The sequence below is a fragment of the Aphanomyces astaci genome (genome assembly GCF_000520075.1).
Source record: "Aphanomyces astaci strain APO3 unplaced genomic scaffold supercont1.1, whole genome shotgun sequence".
Classification (NCBI taxonomy): domain Eukaryota; phylum Oomycota; class Saprolegniomycetes; order Saprolegniales; family Verrucalvaceae; genus Aphanomyces; species Aphanomyces astaci.
In genome coordinates, this window is record NW_009798264.1 from 2,186,145 (window position 1) to 2,204,017 (window position 17,873).

The 17,873-nt window shown below is 53.0% G+C and overlaps 11 protein-coding genes across 22 annotated transcripts in view; 9 read left to right on the forward strand and 2 right to left on the reverse strand.

The window, feature by feature from the left end:
• The window catches only part of H257_00760 (hypothetical protein), a 4,919-nt gene extending 4,410 nt beyond the window's left edge, over window positions 1–509 (reverse strand). The window contains exon 1 of the mRNA XM_009823595.1: window positions 8–509. Within this exon, the coding sequence (XP_009821897.1) occupies window positions 8–492 (485 nt within the window). The 5' untranslated portion in view covers window positions 493–509. The remainder of the gene's footprint in view (window positions 1–7) is intronic.
• Window positions 510–599: 90 nt separating this feature from the next.
• On the forward strand, window positions 600–2,750 carry H257_00761 (hypothetical protein). Of its 10 annotated transcripts, XM_009823596.1 has the most exons (11): window positions 600–699; window positions 752–1,291; window positions 1,357–1,568; window positions 1,614–1,711; window positions 1,765–1,964; window positions 2,019–2,087; window positions 2,133–2,164; window positions 2,218–2,295; window positions 2,346–2,421; window positions 2,474–2,530; window positions 2,589–2,750. In XM_009823596.1, the coding sequence occupies exons 1-11, from the start codon at window positions 625–627 to the stop codon at window positions 2,706–2,708; spliced, it is 1,557 nt and encodes a 518-aa protein (XP_009821898.1). In that variant the 5' UTR covers window positions 600–624; the 3' UTR covers window positions 2,709–2,750. The 10 variants fall into 10 exon arrangements, with proteins under 10 accessions (XP_009821898.1, XP_009821902.1, XP_009821900.1 ...); XM_009823600.1 differs by having other exon boundaries at window positions 2,218–2,421; XM_009823598.1 differs by having other exon boundaries at window positions 2,474–2,750.
• A 196-nt stretch (window positions 2,751–2,946) lies between these two features.
• H257_00762 (ribosomal RNA large subunit methyltransferase J) lies at window positions 2,947–3,815 on the forward strand. The gene is made up of 3 exons (XM_009823606.1): window positions 2,947–3,107; window positions 3,152–3,220; window positions 3,266–3,815. Exons 1-3 carry the CDS (start codon window positions 2,952–2,954, stop codon window positions 3,728–3,730), a joined length of 690 nt encoding a protein of 229 aa, XP_009821908.1. The 5' UTR covers window positions 2,947–2,951; the 3' UTR covers window positions 3,731–3,815.
• Window positions 3,816–4,445: 630 nt separating this feature from the next.
• H257_00763 lies at window positions 4,446–6,194 on the reverse strand. Of its 2 annotated transcripts, XM_009823607.1 has the most exons (4): window positions 5,132–6,194; window positions 4,940–5,058; window positions 4,808–4,893; window positions 4,446–4,674 (listed from the first exon to the last, which is right to left on the reverse strand). In XM_009823607.1, exons 1-4 carry the CDS (start codon window positions 6,168–6,170, stop codon window positions 4,476–4,478), a joined length of 1,443 nt encoding a protein of 480 aa, XP_009821909.1. In that variant the 5' UTR covers window positions 6,171–6,194; the 3' UTR covers window positions 4,446–4,475. The 2 variants fall into 2 exon arrangements, with proteins under 2 accessions (XP_009821909.1, XP_009821910.1); XM_009823608.1 differs by having other exon boundaries at window positions 4,446–4,893.
• A 218-nt stretch (window positions 6,195–6,412) lies between these two features.
• On the forward strand, window positions 6,413–7,796 carry H257_00764 (hypothetical protein; the record flags this gene model as incomplete). The annotated part of the gene is made up of 2 exons (XM_009823609.1): window positions 6,413–6,776; window positions 6,838–7,796. Exons 1-2 carry the CDS (start codon window positions 6,677–6,679, stop codon window positions 7,794–7,796), a joined length of 1,059 nt encoding a protein of 352 aa, XP_009821911.1. The 5' UTR covers window positions 6,413–6,676.
• A 35-nt stretch (window positions 7,797–7,831) lies between these two features.
• H257_00765 (hypothetical protein) lies at window positions 7,832–8,137 on the forward strand (the record flags this gene model as incomplete). Its single annotated transcript, XM_009823610.1, has 1 exon — window positions 7,832–8,137. The coding sequence occupies one exon, from the start codon at window positions 7,832–7,834 to the stop codon at window positions 8,135–8,137; it is 306 nt and encodes a 101-aa protein (XP_009821912.1).
• A 101-nt stretch (window positions 8,138–8,238) lies between these two features.
• On the forward strand, window positions 8,239–9,629 carry H257_00766 (hypothetical protein; the record flags this gene model as incomplete). Its single annotated transcript, XM_009823611.1, has 5 exons — window positions 8,239–8,355; window positions 8,409–8,415; window positions 8,480–8,553; window positions 8,609–9,398; window positions 9,445–9,629. The coding sequence occupies 5 exons, from the start codon at window positions 8,239–8,241 to the stop codon at window positions 9,549–9,551; spliced, it is 1,095 nt and encodes a 364-aa protein (XP_009821913.1). The 3' UTR covers window positions 9,552–9,629.
• An 87-nt stretch (window positions 9,630–9,716) lies between these two features.
• On the forward strand, window positions 9,717–12,363 carry H257_00767. Of its 2 annotated transcripts, XM_009823613.1 has the most exons (4): window positions 9,717–9,773; window positions 9,855–9,922; window positions 9,963–11,269; window positions 11,332–12,363. In XM_009823613.1, the coding sequence occupies exons 1-4, from the start codon at window positions 9,764–9,766 to the stop codon at window positions 12,167–12,169; spliced, it is 2,223 nt and encodes a 740-aa protein (XP_009821915.1). In that variant the 5' UTR covers window positions 9,717–9,763; the 3' UTR covers window positions 12,170–12,363. The 2 variants fall into 2 exon arrangements, with proteins under 2 accessions (XP_009821915.1, XP_009821914.1); XM_009823612.1 differs by having other exon boundaries at window positions 9,717–9,922.
• A 768-nt stretch (window positions 12,364–13,131) lies between these two features.
• On the forward strand, window positions 13,132–15,754 carry H257_00768 (hypothetical protein; the record flags this gene model as incomplete). Its single annotated transcript, XM_009823614.1, has 12 exons — window positions 13,132–13,200; window positions 13,280–13,360; window positions 13,421–13,519; window positions 13,595–13,677; window positions 13,727–13,785; window positions 13,879–14,049; window positions 14,120–14,198; window positions 14,255–14,489; window positions 14,843–14,992; window positions 15,069–15,157; window positions 15,219–15,462; window positions 15,536–15,754. 12 exons carry the CDS (start codon window positions 13,132–13,134, stop codon window positions 15,752–15,754), a joined length of 1,578 nt encoding a protein of 525 aa, XP_009821916.1.
• Window positions 15,755–16,201: 447 nt separating this feature from the next.
• H257_00769 (hypothetical protein) lies at window positions 16,202–16,606 on the forward strand (the record flags this gene model as incomplete). The annotated part of the gene is made up of 1 exon (XM_009823615.1): window positions 16,202–16,606. One exon carries the CDS (start codon window positions 16,202–16,204, stop codon window positions 16,604–16,606), a length of 405 nt encoding a protein of 134 aa, XP_009821917.1.
• A 362-nt stretch (window positions 16,607–16,968) lies between these two features.
• H257_00770 (hypothetical protein) lies at window positions 16,969–17,818 on the forward strand. Its single transcript, XM_009823616.1, has one exon. The coding sequence runs from the start codon at window positions 17,062–17,064 to the stop codon at window positions 17,743–17,745; it is 684 nt and encodes a 227-aa protein (XP_009821918.1). The 5' UTR covers window positions 16,969–17,061; the 3' UTR covers window positions 17,746–17,818.
• The last annotated feature ends 55 nt before the right edge of the window (window positions 17,819–17,873 follow it).

Consider the following 17,873-nt stretch of genomic DNA (forward strand, 5'->3'; position numbering starts at 1 on the left):
TGCAAACGATTCGCGAGGTGCCTCTCCAAAGCCGGAGCGTTCGCTAGCGATGTCCAGGAACTCAGTCAAACTGTCGACGGGGGCTAAAACGTCTGCAAACGATTCGCGAGGTGCCTCTCCAAAGCCGGAGCGTTCGCTAGCGATGTCCAGGAACTCAGTCAAACTGTCGACGGGGGCTAAAACGTCTGCAAACGATTCGCGAGGTGCCTCTCCAAAGCCGGAGCGTTCGCTAGGGATGTCCAGGAAGTCTAGTGACTCCGACGTCTTGAATTCCATCGTTGCTACTGACGTATCCCACGTCACCAAGAACGCATCACCCACCGGTGTCGCCACGCTCGAATGTGCGTCTTCTTGTACAAGGGACGGTGGTTTGGGTTCCACGTCCCATGGAACAACGTCCGCCAACGACGTGGGTTTGTCTTCTGGCTCGCATTCTCCAAATATGTCGTCGAAGTCCTTGAAGCCCGATGTGCCGCCGCCGCCGACTTCCATACGTAGTCCTGTCTGTACCTCTGACAATTGAAGCCGGAACAACTTTACGGGTTATCCGGAATTACCTGTTTCGTTTGATATCGTACGGATAATAGAATGACACCTACTTCGAGTAAAAGGAAAAAAGGCAACATGGGAAAGATCGCGTTCTTCGACTGCTCTGCGGGTGCCGCGGGGGACATGATATTGGCCAGCCTTATCGACGCGGTACGCTTTAGATATATATCATCTATGTAGATGCCTCATCATGATGTCCCAGGGCGCTCCATTAGATGCCATCAAAGCAGGCTTGCTGACGATTTCTGCAATCCGAGGGGAATGGGACATTTACACCGAGCGAGTGTGGAAAGGCACGGGTTTGATTGCCGCAACGAAAGTCCACGTGTCGTCTATCCACCAGCATGATCCACTGCCAGCACCCCAGCATGATGTTGCTCAAGTGAAAGGTGCATCACGCGAGAGTCGTCACGACGACCATGACCATGATAACAGCAGCCACAGTCATTCCCACGATCACAGCCATGACCATTCTCATGATCACTCCCACAGCCACGACCACGAAGAGAATCACGATCACTCCTACAAACACCACAACGACGACTATTCACACCAGGATCAAGGTCACCATCATCACCACCATCATCATAACGATCATCATCACGAACATCGCAATTTCGAGACCATATCGAACATGATCGATGGCAGCGGGCTGTCTCGTTGGGTGAAAGAGAACAGCAAGCGCGTATTTCACTGTTTGGCCGAGGCGGAAGCGTCTGTGCATGGCACGACCATGGACAAGGTACCTACCTACCTACCTACCTTTCCATTAAAACATATCATTTTACACTTGCATATACGCACTAGGTGCATTTTCACGAAGTGGGCGCCATCGACAGCCTCGTGGATACGATCGGGTCGGTTTTGGCCCTGGAACTGTTGGGCGTGGACCAAGTACACTGCTCGTTCCTTCCGTTTTCCAAAGGGTTTGTTCGATGCTTGCATGGCATCATGCCAGTGCCAGCCCCCGCCACGCTGCGCTTGTTCCACGGCATTCCCATGGGTCCTGCCCCCAATGGGTAAGCCCTCCGCCCGAGGAATTCCCTCAAACTAGTGTGTCATAGGGCGGTGGGTGAGTTGGTGACGCCCACTGGAGCCAGTCTCATGAAAGCACTGGCCAAGACGTTCGGGCAACCTCCTCCGTTTCTTCCGACGGCATCGGGTTCGTCACTCTGTACCCATCGATATACGAACAATGAAACTATTACGTGGCAGGCTCTGGTGCTGGCACCAAGGACTTTCCGAACCATGCCAACATCGTTCGCGTCGTGATCGGGACTCTGACGGACCCGAGCGCTACGGTGGTCAATGCGCACTGGACGCCCATGCCTTCTTCCACTACCGCAGCCCCTACTGACGCCACCATCGAGAACGTCGCTGTCTTGGAAACCAACCTCGATGACATGAATCCCCAGGTACAACTATACAACTACCCTCGCATATTCCCAAGCTTCACCTTGATGTGGTAGCTGTTTGGGCATGTGCAAGGGCTGTTGCTGCAGCGGGGAGCGCTCGATGTGTGGCTCCAACCCGCTCAAGTAGTTAGCAAATTTCGCCTTTTCGTATGTTGACATGTTGCATAGATGAAGAAGAATCGACCGGCGATGGTGATGAGGTGAGGACTCGCTTCTTTCAAAGTTGTGATGTCTTGATTGGATGCAAATGCAGTGTGCTCTGTGAGCCCCACCAAGTTGGCGACCTCTCCACCATTATCTTTCAAGAGACCTCCACTTTGGGCATTCGACGGTGGGTCTTTTCTGCACTTACTTCTGGGGCTTATTACCTTTGCATGCTAGCCAATCCATGGATCGCATCGTCCTTCGTCGCGAAAAGATGGACATTCCGTCGCAATATGGCATCGCGTCTATCAAGGTAACCAATCTAACACCAATATGCCAACCTCCTTAGTATTGAAATCAAATAGATTGGGTACTTGAACGGGCGCGTTGTGAATGTCCAACCGGAATACGAAGACTGCAAAGTGAACCAACACTCTTATTCATCACATGTATGATGTATTCAGGGGATTTTGTACATAGACATTGGCCCTGGCTTCGAACGTTCCTCTCAAGAACGTCTTGGCGACGATTACCTCTTGCGCAATGGACATAATCGGAGCATCGTCAAAGCAGGATGGACATGTGAACGTGCAGCCGTAGCTACTGTATTAATACTATTAATATAGTAAATAGTACCTAGTAGTATTAATACTATTAATATAGTAAATAGTACCTAGTAGTATTAATACTTTCTTTGGAGTATTAATATGTAACCGAAAGTGACGTTTCGATCGATGCAATGGACATATCCGGATTTGCACTTGTAGTGTTGTTTCATTGGCTACAGTTTTCGACATTTCCGGATATATATTTTTTCACCAGCGCATTGGCCAGCCAGTGAGGATGCTGCAGCTGCGGTGGTTTTCGTCAATCCGCAAAGGCAAATCGGTGTCCAGCGCTCGATGGCTGGCACGGCAGCAAAACGACCATGTCGTCAAGCAAGCCAAGCGGGAAGGTCTCAGGTCCCGCGCCGCCTTCAAGCTACGTGAGCTCAATGCGGTACGCCCACCAAGGTCATCATTTTGTCACATTGTCATGACTAGAAGTACGACCTCATCCGCAAAGGAAACGTCGTCATTGATCTCGGAGCGGCCCCAGGCGGGTGGACACAGGTGTGTATCCGTCAGCACTCTCATTGACGCTTACATCTCCATCAGATTGCCATTGACGAATGCCGCAAGGGTAACGTTAATCCGCCATCCGATGCCCGTGTCCAAGTCGTGGCAGTGGATTTGCTGCCATTCGATGCCTTCCCGGGTGTGGGTGTTGTTGTGGGCGACTTTCGACTTCCAGACGTGCGTGAGAAGATCTCCGTGCTCCTCGATGGGCGGAAGGCCGACGTTGTGCTCAGTGACATGGCGCCGTCATTCTCTGGTCTGGGCTTCCGAGACAGCGAGGAGCAACTGCGGCTGTGCCAGAACGCCCTGCGCATGGCCCAGCTATATTTAAAACCTGGTGGTCGCTTCGTCTCCAAGATCCTTCGATCCCCCGCAGGCGACCAATTCCGCCAAGAAATGAAACCGTTTTTCACCGACGTCAAGACGTTCAAACCGGAATCGTCCCGCACAGAGTCGGTGGAAATCTTTGCCGTCGGGTTGGGCTTTCGAACGCCACCGCCGTAATGCAAATATGGATGTGTATATACTGTACCATTACCCCATAACCTGCCTGACACGAGGGATGGAGATTGATTGATTTACAGTCTGGTGGTTATCATTCTGGTGTTACTCAAACAACTCCCATTGTCAAACCAACACCACGTACTTTGTCACACTGGACACCGAATGAAACCACCAATTCTTCGGTATATCGTTAGACACTAAAGGGGTGATATTAATATATACTAAAGTACGTAGTACTGGTATGTACTATCATCGTAAGGTGCTAAGGGCCTGTTCCAAGTACTTGTCGATAGTTTTAGCAAATGAAAAATTGGTTCCAAGTACCAGTTTCTTACCTTTTTTACCTCTTTTTGTGCGATTTATTACGAAACTCACTCTAAATCGTGAAAAACAAACAGCTCATGCTATTGTCCTTTTACCCAAAATTTGGACTTTTGTCCTGCATCGCCAAATGTATCGATAGATTCTTTGTACTGAATTTTGTATGTAAAAAAGTGTCGAGTGGTGATTGGTATCACACTAATTAAAATCATACACTATTTCGACGCCTGATTGGCTAAACCCTTCTGCCGATTCTTGTGTACTTTATTTGGTTGTGTCGATTCATTCTCCATGACGCCCCAGTTTAGAATGTAAACACATAAACAATATTTCTGAAAATTACTTGGAACTTCCCCTAACTACACTGTACGTAGTGTAGATAAACTACATATCATGAGGTTTATTGTGACAATTGATTCTTGGATTACTTTTTACGGAACACAGCGACGGCGACGGCCAGAACCGACGCAGCCACGGCCACGGCCACGTAGACGGGGGTCCAGTCTTGGGCAGCAGGGGAAGCAGAGGGGGGGCGGGTCGCAGCTGGCACGGCAGCGACGGGCTTGTTGTCAATGGACGCCACATTTTTGGGCGAGATGGGGGACAACGACGACGTGGTGATGCTGCTTCACGACATGATTAGCAACTGACGCTGGGTGTGCATGACGATACAGTAAGGCACAGCACGAGGGCAATAAATGTATTAAAAGTACGGCGATTTCCTTGTATTCGGCACACTCATATATGCAACTTTACACGTCGGTCAGCGCCGCCACGCCGGGCAACACCTTGCCTTCCAGCAGCTCCAAGCTGGCTCCCCCGCCGGTGCTTACATGGCTCACCTATCAAATAGCATGATTAAGACCTACAAGACAACACATGTCGTACCTTGTCTTCGGTGTCGTATTTCACGCAGCATGTGGCCGTGTCGCCGCCGCCAATGATCGTGGTGGCACCGCCCGCGGTCGCGGCAACCACAGCGTCCATGACGTTCTTCGTGCCTTGGGCTAAGAAGGCACACACAAGACGATGAGTAACATGCAAAGTCGCATCGAATAAAGCACACACACTCGCGCGTACCAAATGCATCGAATTCAAACACTCCCATGGGTCCGTTCCACACGATCGTTTTGGCGCGGGCGACGGCGGCAGCAAAGATCGCGTTGGTCTTGGGGCCGACGTCCAAGCCCAACCAGCCTTGGGGGATGCCTTCCGAGTCGTCGACAACGCGGGTTTCGGCGTCGGAGGAGAATTTGTTGGCAATCACGAAATCCACGGGCAAGTGGAGCTTCACGCCGCGTTCCTGCGCCTTGGCCACGATGTTCTGGACGATCTTCGAGCCTTCTTCGTCGTACAAAGACGAACCAATCTCCATTTGATCGATCACCTTCTTGAAGGTGAACGCCATGCCGCCGCCCACAATCATTTCGTCCACCTTGTCGAGCATGTTCAAGATCAGTTGGATCTTGTCGGCTACTTTGGCACCGCCCAAGATCGACAAGAACGGGCGCTCGGGAGCGTCCAAAGCCTTGGAAAAGTACACGAGTTCCTTGTCCATCAAGAAACCCGCGGCTTTCACAGGCAAATCGCAGCCAACCATGGAGCTGTGCGCGCGATGGGCCGTGCCGAACGCGTCGTTCACGTACACATCGCCCAATTTGCTCAAGCTCGCACGGAACGCAGCAACTTGTTCCTTGGTCGCGGAGATCTTGTTGCCGTCCAAGTCCTTACCCTTGCCTTCTTCTTCAACGTGAAAGCGCAGGTTTTCCAGCAAGATCACCGAGCCATTCGCAGGGTTTTGACACGCAGCTTCGACTTCGGCACCCACGGAGTCGTTCAAGAAGATGATGTCTCGGTTGAGCTTCTTCTTCAACAGTTCCGCCACGGGCTTCAACGAGTACTTGGCGATCGCAGACCCGTCGGGGCGGCCGAGATGGGACATCAACACGACACTCTTGGCGCCGTTGTCGAGTGCGAATTGGATCGTGGGCAGAGCAGCATCCACACGTTGGGAGTTGGAGATTTCACCAGTTTTCTTGTCGAAGGGAACGTTAAAGTCCACACGCATCAAGACGCGCTTGCCTTGGACGTCCACATCCTTCAAGCTGAGTTTCACCATGTTGTGTTGAGGGGGTATTCAAAAATGAGAGCTGTGGACGCCCCTCTGCAATTCTAATCGTACATTCCTTGTATGATGTACGGTATACGTACGCTTTTATTCAGTAATATTATTGAGTGTACGCTGAAACGTACGATACAAATGAGATACATTCACAGTGGGATGACGTGTCTCTGTCACCAATATCAATCTCGTCGGATTGGCCCGTCATTTGTGCTTCCACCAATGAAATGCTAGGGATGGCGCCATGGATACTGTACTGAGGTACATAAACGCGATGAAGGAAAGTCCCCTCCAAAGTCAATCCTGCTTGCGCTTGGCCAACGCTGTTCAGGTTCGATCGGTTATGACTTACATGAGGTACCCATGTTGCCATTGGGGACTTGGTGGCAACTGCACAAGGCTGTGCCCATACTGGTGGTTTCATTGGTGGAATGGTTTGAAATGCCGGGGCTGGATTGGCCCGGAATTAGCGATATGTGATTGGTTATTGTTCAGGCACAACGATGGACGAGCTCAATGCATGGGTCGCCGATGCCGTGCGCTACCAGCTTGGTGAACATTACGCCGGTCAATACATGCACAGTCGCAATCAAGTGTGCACAGGTTAATACTTCGTCGTTAGACGGAGTAGTTGAAGTAGTCGTCTGACTCGGTAGTTTGATAGCTCGTGGGCGAGACCGAGGGGCCGACCTGCAAGTGTATTTCGCGAGCCAAGTGTTCAAGGAACACATACGCGCCCTGCACGAGACCAAGCAGCCACATGACACTCCCCTGCGAACTACTATCCAAACTCCGTATGGTCTTGTGTATCCCAAGGAATACGCGACTGTGACAGACCTTGCCACTGCGCTTGTCGAACACCTTTCGTCAAACACACACCCACTCGTGGCCGACGTTCGCCGCGACGGTCGTGGCATGCTTAAAATCACGACCAAAGCGCACTTGGAATGGCACGCCATTATGGGAAGATTTCCGTGCTCACTCTGTGGATTTTACTTCAACGGCGCCAAAGGACTGAGAGTGCACCGTGAAATCGGTCACCGTCAGTCGTACGTTCAAGCACATGATGACGCAATCGCCGCCACCAATACACAGTTGATTGTGTATACCGCCCCGGCCTCGACTTTGCACCTGTGGACACAATCGGCAGAAGCAACCAAGCGCAGCCGACGAGCTCTGGAGCCAGGACTGGACGCAGCTCGTCGAGGCGACGTTCAGACCATTCAGGCGCTTCTCCAGCAAGGATGGGATGCCAGGAGTGTGCGAGATCTGCATGGAAACAATGCCATGCTGTGGGCAGCGATCGAAGGCCACTTGGACATGTGTAAGTACTTGCACGAGCAAGTGGGGTTGGATGCTGCAGCATTGCAAGGCAAACTCGGTCGCAATGCCTTCCATTGGGCCGCGCGAAATGGCCACCTTCATGTTTGCCAGTGGTTGGTCGACGATGTGAAAATGGACGCGGATAGCGCGACGTTGGATGGCACAACGCCACTCCATTATGCTGTTTATGGCCAACAAATGGGGATTGTGCGATGGCTTGTGTATGTAGTTCACGCATTGAACTATGCTGACCAGTGTTATGCTACATTAGGCAAACTGGGTGCGACATTCATCGCTTGAACGTGTACGGATGCAACGCGTCCCAGTGGTGCGCCATGACGGGAAGCGTCGATATCCTGCGGTTCCTCGTTGAAAATGGACTAGATTGTACCATTTTGAACCGTAATGGACACAGTGCACTGCATAAAGCAGCCATGAAAGGTCACGAGGACGTATGCATGTGGCTGCTTCTCGCAACGTCAGAAGGTGGTGGTGGCCTCCAAAGAAAGCACATGCAAGCCGATGACGAAGGATTCACGCCCATGACATTCGCGTCGGCAAACGGGCACAGTCGACTGGGTCTCCGTCTTCAAGCTGCCTACGATGCACTTCCATTCGCAATGGGCGACCTATCAACATGACTACAGATCTTGCGTTAATTGCGTTGATTAATGTTAATCGAAATCGCTTCAAGGATACTTTCTGGCCAATCAAAACGAGCGTCGAACACTCAAATTCCAATATGGTGGCGACAGCGAAGAATGCTGACGAAGGGCGTGGCCATCACTACAGGACGCTGGAGCTGTCCATCAAGAAGTCTGGCGTGGCTTCAGTTGGCGCACTTCTGACTTCGCTCCTTGTACGTACCTCCCCTATGCATCTCGCGTCGACCTCATGTAGTTGTTATGCTAGGTCACGCGTATGTTGCGAGTTTCCCTCACAGTCCTTGCTCACTCGTAATGCTAATCCTTGTGATGGAGTAGCGTTAGAAGTGGCGAAAACTCGACTGCAAGCACAAGGTCCTGCAGCCACCGTGGTTACGGCCAACACGTCCACGGTAAACCTTCGACGACACACGTCCGTGTCATCGCTATCCTTCCTCGCGTCCTTAGGTCAATTACTGCCACTGCACGCACTTCCAGTTTTCCAATGGACTCATGGACCACATGATCTGCAAGCAGAACAGTCAACTCTTTGTCGACGCCACCACCAAGCGGATCCCTATTGCCTGTCCCGTGCACACACCCACTCCCGTGCAACTTCGCGGGACGATGCATGCGCTGAGCCACATCGTTCGGTCCGAAGGCATCGGCGCTCTCTACGCTGGTCTGCCGCCTACGCTTCTAATTGCCGTCCCTTCGACGGTGCTTTACTTCACGTCGTACGATCTGTTGCTTGCCGCTGCCAAGCGAAAGTACCCCGACCACACCGACGCCGTGCCCTTTGTCTCCGGAAGCTTGGCCCGCTGCGTGGCAGCCACCGTCGTATCACCCATCGAACTCATCCGCATTCGCATGCAAGCCGCGCCTAATGCCGGCTCCTTCGCGGCCGTCATCCAGCGCAGCATCGCGGGCGGGTTCGTCGCGCTGTGGCGGGGGCTGGTGCCAACGCTGGCTCGCGATGTGCCGTTTTCAGCCATGTATTGGGGTGTATTTGAACTGCTTAAGAAGCGCTTGGCAGCGTTGCCAGCCCTGCAAGCCACCGACAATCCAGCGCAAACTCAGCTAGGGATTGCGTTTGTGGCCGGAGCCACGTCCGGGTCACTTGCAAGTGTGGCCACCCAACCCTTTGACGTAATCAAGACAAAGCAGCAGATCGAAACGTTTTCATCGAGCGCCGAGACAGGCAAACCGCTGCGTGTATGGCGGCTCATGCACGAGATAGTGCGAACCGAAGGCGTGGGTACGTGACGTCATGTGGGAACGTTGGCTGATGGGTAGGTGGTTAGGGGGGCTGTATATTGGCTTGAGTGCACGGGTGGCTAAAGTTGCCCCCGCTTGTGCAGTTATGATATCGACGTACGAAGCGGGCAAACAATTTTTGAACGTCGAATAAACTTATTCGACGTTTTACTCGTTGATTGGCAAACGCTCACTTATAATTGGCTAATATTTCAACTTTTATGTCCAGTTATATCGAATTAATCGATGTAGATGATGTGTGATTGGCTAAGATTCGACCAATAGCACGCATGGTATGTCTTTAGGATCTTAGAGAAGCCACTTGATATTTGGCCAGCCCCGTTGTGTCGGTCGTAGCATCGATCGATGTCTCCAGGTATCCGATGTTCGCTGTGGGTGGTTCTGTGCTTAATCGCGTTATGCCATGTCGACGCTCACCCCCATCTCCGTCTGCCAGAGCATGATCCGATCCCTGCGATCAAAGGGCTGATCTCGCGAACGTTGGGGCCGCAGTACAACTCCCAAGTAAGGACTGCAAACGTTCCAACAATCCTAACGGATGTAGATTGAGGTGGTGGTAACTGCCAAGGACGAGCGCGATCACGACGTATCATCCTTCGACGAGCACAACGGCCGCGTCCGAGTGTCGGGATCAAGCGCTACAGCTATCGGGTTTGCCCTGCACAAGTACCTGAAAGATGTAGTCCATACCCAAGCCGACTGGGACAACCACGCGCTGGTGGTTCCCGCCGTCCTTCCACTCCCTCCTTCGGCCGTGACGATCGCAAAGAACACCAAGTTCACGTACTACCTCAACGTGGTCACGACGAGTTACTCGTTTTGGACGTGGGACTGGCCCCAGTGGGCAAAACACATCGATTGGATGGCTCTCCAAGGCATCAACCTGCCGCTGGCGTTCACTGGCCAAGAGAAGATCTGGCTCGAGACGTTCAAGAAGTACAACGTGTCGACTGCTGGCATGCAGCACTTCTTTGCCGGCGCGGCATTCCAGGCGTGGGGGCGCATGGGCAACGTCCGCGACAGCTGGGGGCCGTTCGGGCCCATCCCCCTCGACTTTATCGAGGACCAGTACCGCCTCCAACTGCGAATCTTGGACCGCATGAAGGAGTTCGGCATGCTCCCGGCGCTACCCGCGTTTGCTGGCCACGTCCCCGCGGAGCTGGTGACGCTGTATCCCCATGCAAACGTGCGGCAGTCGTCTCAGTGGGCCAACTTTCCTGAGAAATTCACGTGTGTCCACATGCTAGATCCCACGGATCCGCTATATCTCGACATTGGGCGCACGTTCATCCAAGTGCAAACGCAGCTCTACGGCGGGTACACGTCCTCCGTGTACCAAACCGACACGTACAACGAGCTTCTGCCCCACACATCCGACCCAGCGTACCTCCGCGCGTCGTCCAAGGCCGTGATCGACAGCATGTTGGCGGCTGATCCGAACGCTGTGTGGATCATGCAGGGCTGGCTGTTTTACTTTATGAAGGACTTCTGGACCAACGACAAGATCGAAGCGTACCTTGGCGGCGTGGCCAACGACCGACTCATAATGCTGGACCTGTGGACCGAGTCGTTTCCAGTGTGGAGTCGCACGTCCAACTACTTTGGCAAGCCGTGGATCTACTGCCTCCTGCACACGTTTGGGGGGAATCTGGGGCTCCACGGGAACCTGCCCAAGCTTGCAACCAACCCGATCACGTCGCTGGCAGCGAGCGACGGCCATATGATTGGTCTGGGGCTGACCATGGAGGGCATTTTTCAAAACTACGTCGTGTACGACTTGGCTCTCGAGATGGCGTGGCGCAGCACCCCCATGCCGCTCGACAAGTGGGTTCAAGCGTACGTCCACCAACGGTACCACACGTTATTCATGCTAGTTTCACCGTCAGAATAGGATGTTGATGTGCATATTGCAGGTACCACGTCGAAAACGAACATGCAACGAAGGCGTGGGCGTTCTTGAAGACGTCCGTGTACCGTGACGAGGGGCTGGTGGACTCGGTGGCCACCACTCGGCCTCGGTGGCAGCTGGCCGTGAATGAAACGGACGTGGACGGCAACCTGCTGCTGCCGAAGCGAGTGAGTTCGGACGCAGTGTCGGCGGCGTGGACTGAGCTCGTGTTGGCGGGTGCCGACAGTGTGGGCAAAGTCGACGCCTTTCAACACGACCTCGTCGACGTGACGCGCCAAGTGCTCAACAACGTCATGGTGGAGTACTACACGGAGCTGGTGCAGCTGTACCTGAACCCGAAAACGTCTTCGTCTGTCGTGTGCTCGAAAGCAGACCAAATCCTCGACCTCCTCCACGACATGGACACGATTCTGGCCACAAGTACGGCGTTTCTATTGGGTCGGTGGATCCGAGATGCCAAGGCCCGCGGCACGCCCGCCACCGCCGGGTACTTTGAGTACCAAGCGCGCAACCAGCTCACGCGGTGGGGCGTCGGCACGTTGAACGACTACGCCAACAAGCAGTGGGCCGGACTCGTGGGCGAGTACTACGCCGGCCGATGGCGCGTCTGGCTCAAGGCGGTGTGTGATGCTCGTGAGGCGGGCATCCCTACCGACGACGCCAAGATCGACGGTCAAATCAACGACTTTGAAGTGGCATGGCAGACTCAAACGAATGAGTTTCCGACAGACCCGGTGGGGGACTCTGTGGAAATTGCCACGAAATTGCACGCCAAGTACGGTACCAAGCAGCATCGGGTCGTGGGCGTCCTCGATCTCGGCAGTACTCTGGACGACTTGTAACGACTCGAATAGACAGACTACGTACTGGGCATGCGTTCAGGTTGGATATGGATTGCCTGTCACATGCTCTAGTAGATAGAACGCATGGTACTGCATATGTAGTGTAACTAGTATAGGTTTTCAAGCTCAAGACTGCAGCATAACAGGAGAATCGCATTCGTCACCACCCGTCGATTGAGATCGTCGTTGGCTGCAAACGGTGCCATTTTGGTCGAGTAAATACCCCCCAGAGGCAGCTCAATAGCGTCTGTGACCGCCTAAGGCGGTGGAGGTTCAAGCGCTGACTTGGCTGGCGGAGCTCCAAAAGTACTACATGTATGCTGGATCCTACTTATTTTGACGGGAGGCATATTATGACTGCATTCCAAAGCTATTTTGAACGAGGATTTCAACGAATTTTAATGTCTGTCCACGGACTACATACCCGTGAAGGTGTGACGAGCAAGCAACACACATGAGTTAGATGCGACATATCGTAACAGTACATGTCGTGACGTACCAGCTAACGGTACGTACAGTATCGCGCTCGAGTACTTAATGCAAAATGCATTAACAGTAAGTACTCGATACTACCTTGTATTACAAGGTAGTAACGGCGACGCTCCATGGATCTTTCGTTTAACGTTAGTGGAGGACAAAGTGAGCGTTGCTGGACGGTTTCATGATGCATCTTCAGTACCATCGTCGACCAAAGATGACCGCAAGACAGACCTGCCTTGGCCGCGACGAGCTGGGTTGGGAACCTCCATCCACTACGTAACGAACGTTACAAAGTCTCGTTACCGCTGCTTTGTTTTGAAATTTCAAAATCCTGTGAAAATATCCTAGCAATAACATGAAATTATTTTGATAGGCTACCATTTATCTTTCATTTTGTATGGAAATAGTCGACATCAAATTAATATCCGATTTTAGGTCATCCTAGCCATTTCCATTTTGCGTCGAAAATCTTCGACGACGTCATGCGCGAGTCCTTGATGCCTATGCCGGACGATTCCGAAGACAATCATGTGGACATTCCCAATATGATAGTACGGCCAACTTGGATCATGCAGCACGCAGCCTTCCGACATGTCTGACGCTGACACTTCCACGTTGTATACTTTACAGGTCGCCGTGCGCATACGACCCATCTCACAGGCCGAGCAATTGAATGGCCATCGAAGCTGCTGTCGCGTTGCAGGCGACCAGGTTCTGGGAACATAACCATCAACTCTGAAAACTCATGTGTGCCATAACTATCTGCATTAGACCGTTGTCATTGAGAAACCTGGCATTCCCTTGCGGCACTTGAAAAGCCAGCGCGGGTTCACCAACGAATATGCGTACGACATAGCGTTTCCCGACTATGTACGTCTGTCCGATTCGAATCGGTCCATTCATCTCACATCATGCGATCCATGCCTGATCATGCCTGATCCATAGGCTAGCCAAGGCGATGTCTACACCAAAACCGTGCGCAACATCATCCCCACCATCCTCAAAGGCTTCAACGCAACCATCTTTGCGTACGTCCTCGGCATCCTCTTCCTTGATCACCACGTCACGTATATGTAGATATGGCGCGACGGGCGCTGGCAAGACGCACACCATGATGGGATCGGAGCGCGACGGCAGTGGCGACGACAATCAACTTGGACACCACGACGACGACGACGACGACGACAACGTTCCCCACGTGGACGGCATCATTCCGCACGCCCTCACAGACATCTTTCGCCTGATCAATAGCGCGCGCGCGGACGAAGAAGACGCGTCCGTGGCGGAAGGCTTGGGGTTCCAGTGGAGCGTCGTGGTGACATACCTAGAAGTGTACAACGAGCAGATTCGCGACCTGCTCAACCCATCCAGTCGACCGCTGGCATTGCGTGAAGACCCAGGTACTCTATCATTTATATATATATATATCCCTAATACTCGAAGTAACAAATATCGATCCCCATGTGCTAGTCAAGGGGGTGGTGCATGTGGCCGGTCTGCACCATGTGACGGTGGAAACCTCGTCCCAAGTGCTGCAGCTGCTTCGGTCGTAAGTGTCAAATCTGTGACAGTGTTATGGACTGATAAGTGACACGGTTTATGCAGCGGCAATCGCAATCGCCGGACCGAAGCCACGGCGGCAAATCAGGTGTCATCGAGGTCCCATGCGGTGCTGCAGGTGACCGTGAAACACATGACCACAACCATGTTCCGCCACAACAATCCACATGAGGCTACGACGGAAGGCGTGCTGTCGCTCATCGACTTGGCCGGGTCCGAGCGCGCATCCAACACGCAAAACACGGGCCTTCGCCTCACGGAAGGAGCGAATATCAACAAGGTACGTAGTCGACGGGGGCCTTATTACAATATTTATTTATATATATATATATATATATATATATATTGTGAATTCGCTAGAAAGTTCCAAAATGCGCGTGGTTTGTCTAATCCATATGGAATCATGCTGGATTTGTTCTGATTGGTTGAATCTACTTGTCCTTTCTGTAAGAGCCAATCAAATAATCTCCTCAAAATTGGATTAGCCAATAGCGTCAATATTCGTGATTCGATTCGACGGGGTCTGGAAATATGTACCGAATCCATACACTCAGTTTTGAACGTTTATTATTTCTATTTGTATTCATATTATTACTTTATTATACATCATCTTTCGACTGAAGCATGCTGTAGAGTCTGCTCGCGCTGGCCAACTGCATCAACGCGCTGTCGTCGTCGATGAAGGAACGGCGGCGGTCCGACTCGTCTGTGACACTGCGCGTGCGTGACAAGCCAGCGCCGCGCACCAAGTACCGCGACAGCAAACTCACGCATTTGCTCAAGGTACAGTGCATTTTACGAACCTGGCAATGAAGTGACAGGATGGCCAATTAAACCAACGTCATGCGACACGGTGTAGAGTTCGTTGGAGGGCGACTGCCGGTTGGTGATGATTGCCAACATCAACCCGTCCCACGCATGCTTTGAAGAGACGCACAATACCCTCAAGTACGTTCAATGAGGTCGGCAAGATGGTTGGCTGACAAGGACGGAGGGGTTGATTGCTTAGGTATGCCAACCGAGCCAAGAACATCCGTATTCGGCCCAAGAAGCACGTCGTGACGGCGGAGATGACGCACATCCAACGCGCAGACCGTCTGGAGCAGGAGAATGCGGCGCTGCGGCAAGCGCTCCTGGACGCGCGGGGCGGCGGGGGCGTCAAGCGCAAGAGCGTCGACGCGGACATGTTGAACGACCTCCAGTTGGACATGGACGCCAAGCGAGCCAAGCACCACGAGTCCGTGTCCCTGCAGGTAACATATACTTCAAGGGGATGATTGTAGGTTAGACTGGATATGCTAATAGCCTACTGGTTCCTTCTTCTAGCGCACAATTGATCAGTTGACGCGGGAGAAGCAGCAGCTGCAGGCGCGAGTGGCCAACCTGGAGGCGGAGAACCGCCAGTTGAAGCAACTGCAGAACGGCCCCCGCCGCGTCAGCGTGGCCAGCACCAGCCAACTGCATCGCAGCGCCGTGCATCCAGTGGCGTATCCGAAATCGTCCAGACAGAGCTTGATTCCAAGATTTAACCCACAGCGTCCATAAAGTGCGATAACGTACAGTGATGAAGAAAGAAGAGAGAGTGGTTAGCCTGTTTCCTATTTTATGTGACAAGTACCTAGTACTACTACCCAAACAACAACCCTTTGGCTTCGTGCAGCGTGGACAGGACGTCATTCATCGACGTGTGCAAGTGGGATCGGTACTTGATCGCACATACCGCGGCGACAGCGGCCGCGCCGAGCATGAGCTGCGTGCTTGGCTCGGCCAAGAAGGACGTTGCGGTGGTCGTGTGAGTTGACTTGGGGGGCGTGGAGGGTGATCGATGGGAGGCAGTAGGTGGAGGTGGTACCAACGGACTTGAGGCGGAGGACGAGGGCGGTGGCGGTGGTGGTGACGACGACGACTCGACGTCGCGCTGCTCGACGAGAAGGATGAGTTTGGACTTGAAAGTGGGCGTGAGCACAGCGTTGTTGTGGATGAGGTCGAGCAATGTTGGAGCATTCGATGCTACTTGGTCGCCGAGCCAAACCTTGGATACGAGCGCATGAAACATTTCCTCGTATTGCCGGCACACGATGGCCGAATCGGGCGTGCTGTGGAACTGCTGCTCGAGGGCGTCAAGTGTGCGCGAGAAGAATGCTTGCGCGTCCGTGTAGTGGCCCATCGCCGAGAGAAATGAGCCCCAGAAGAGCCCAACATGGTATGGCACGGGGGACAGGATGCGCAAGACGTCTGCCAGCAAGAGTGTTTCGTCGGGCGCATTCAATTCGAACGTGGATTGCATGTAGACTGCAAGCACGCGTTCGGACTCGTCGTCGAGAACGTTGTCGGAGTCGTTCACGCCCACATGGATTTCGTTCCCAAGCAACGACAGGTTTGTATTGGCAGCGATGACTTGCTCATTCAGGTGCAGGTGGTTCGTGAGCCATTCTCGGCTGGCGTCGAGGGATTCCTTTAACTGGCCGCTGACAAACAGCGTCTCCATTGCATCGATGTCCATGTTGAGCTTTTGCCGATTCTGGATTGTAACCAAAATGTCATGCAAACCAATCCGGATACGGTGAAGGCATTATCCCTATTCTACAGATACTTCGAAGTTCGAGGCCTTGGTGGACTGTGCAAGTGGATCGGGGAACACAACATTGCATCTCTAAGGCGTAGCTGTGGAAGATGAAGCCACACGTGTGTCGAACTCTGCACTTGTCCAGCAGACCAGAGAACGGAGCAGTGAAGAGTGCGTTGTGCAGCGTCTTCGTGATATATTTGAGTTCGAACTTCGATAGCATTGCCGGATATGTATCCGGATACGCCTGTGGCAGTGCCAAGCCACTTAATTCGACTGACGAGGGATGATGATGATCCGTGCCGTGGCCCGTACCCGCCCTGCCACCGCCAAGTTGGTCAGAGGCTTCTCGGCCGCTGCTCAGCCTGAGGACGATTCCGCGCTCATGCAGCAGATCAAGGAAGAAACCTTGGCGCGTAGCCACTCCGTGTTGCCTCCTCATGCGTCGGACGACCAGGCGCCGAGCCTCGTGGAACCCATCCAGTACCCCGAGGAATGCGCGCTGGTGAGCGGTGTGGGCGAATGGACCAAAGGCCGCAAGGCAGTGTTGTACAAGCCTGCCCGTAACCAAATGCAAAGCACGAAGGCGTTCACGCACCACTGGGAGCTGCGCTTCGGCACGAGTGCGAACTGGCAAAACCCTCTCATGGGGTGGAACAGCGGCGCCGACCCCGTGGCGGACTTGGTGATGAAGTTCGACACGAAGGAAGATGCGTTCGCGGTGGCCAAGCGCCAAGGGTGGACGGTGGAAGTGTTCGAACCCAAGGAAGAAGAAGACTTTGAAGGCAAGATCGCGTACTCGCACAACTTTTTGCCGCTGCATGTCGAGAACCAGCTCAAGAAGTACGGCAAGAAGGCGACGCCCATCTTCAAGCACCCCACCGGCGGCCACAGCCACTGGGTCAAGACCTTGAAGTACCATGGCAACGGTGACGTGGCGCAGCACGGTGGCGAGGCCAAGGCGCAATAAGTACTCAAAGTAGCACTTGATATATTCCTCAATTGCAATAGTACCAATGTTGAGTTCTTTTAGTTAGTGTCCAGTTAACGTCTTGGTCATGCATGACCATCTTGAGGCGTCGGTTTTGGTTGGCTATT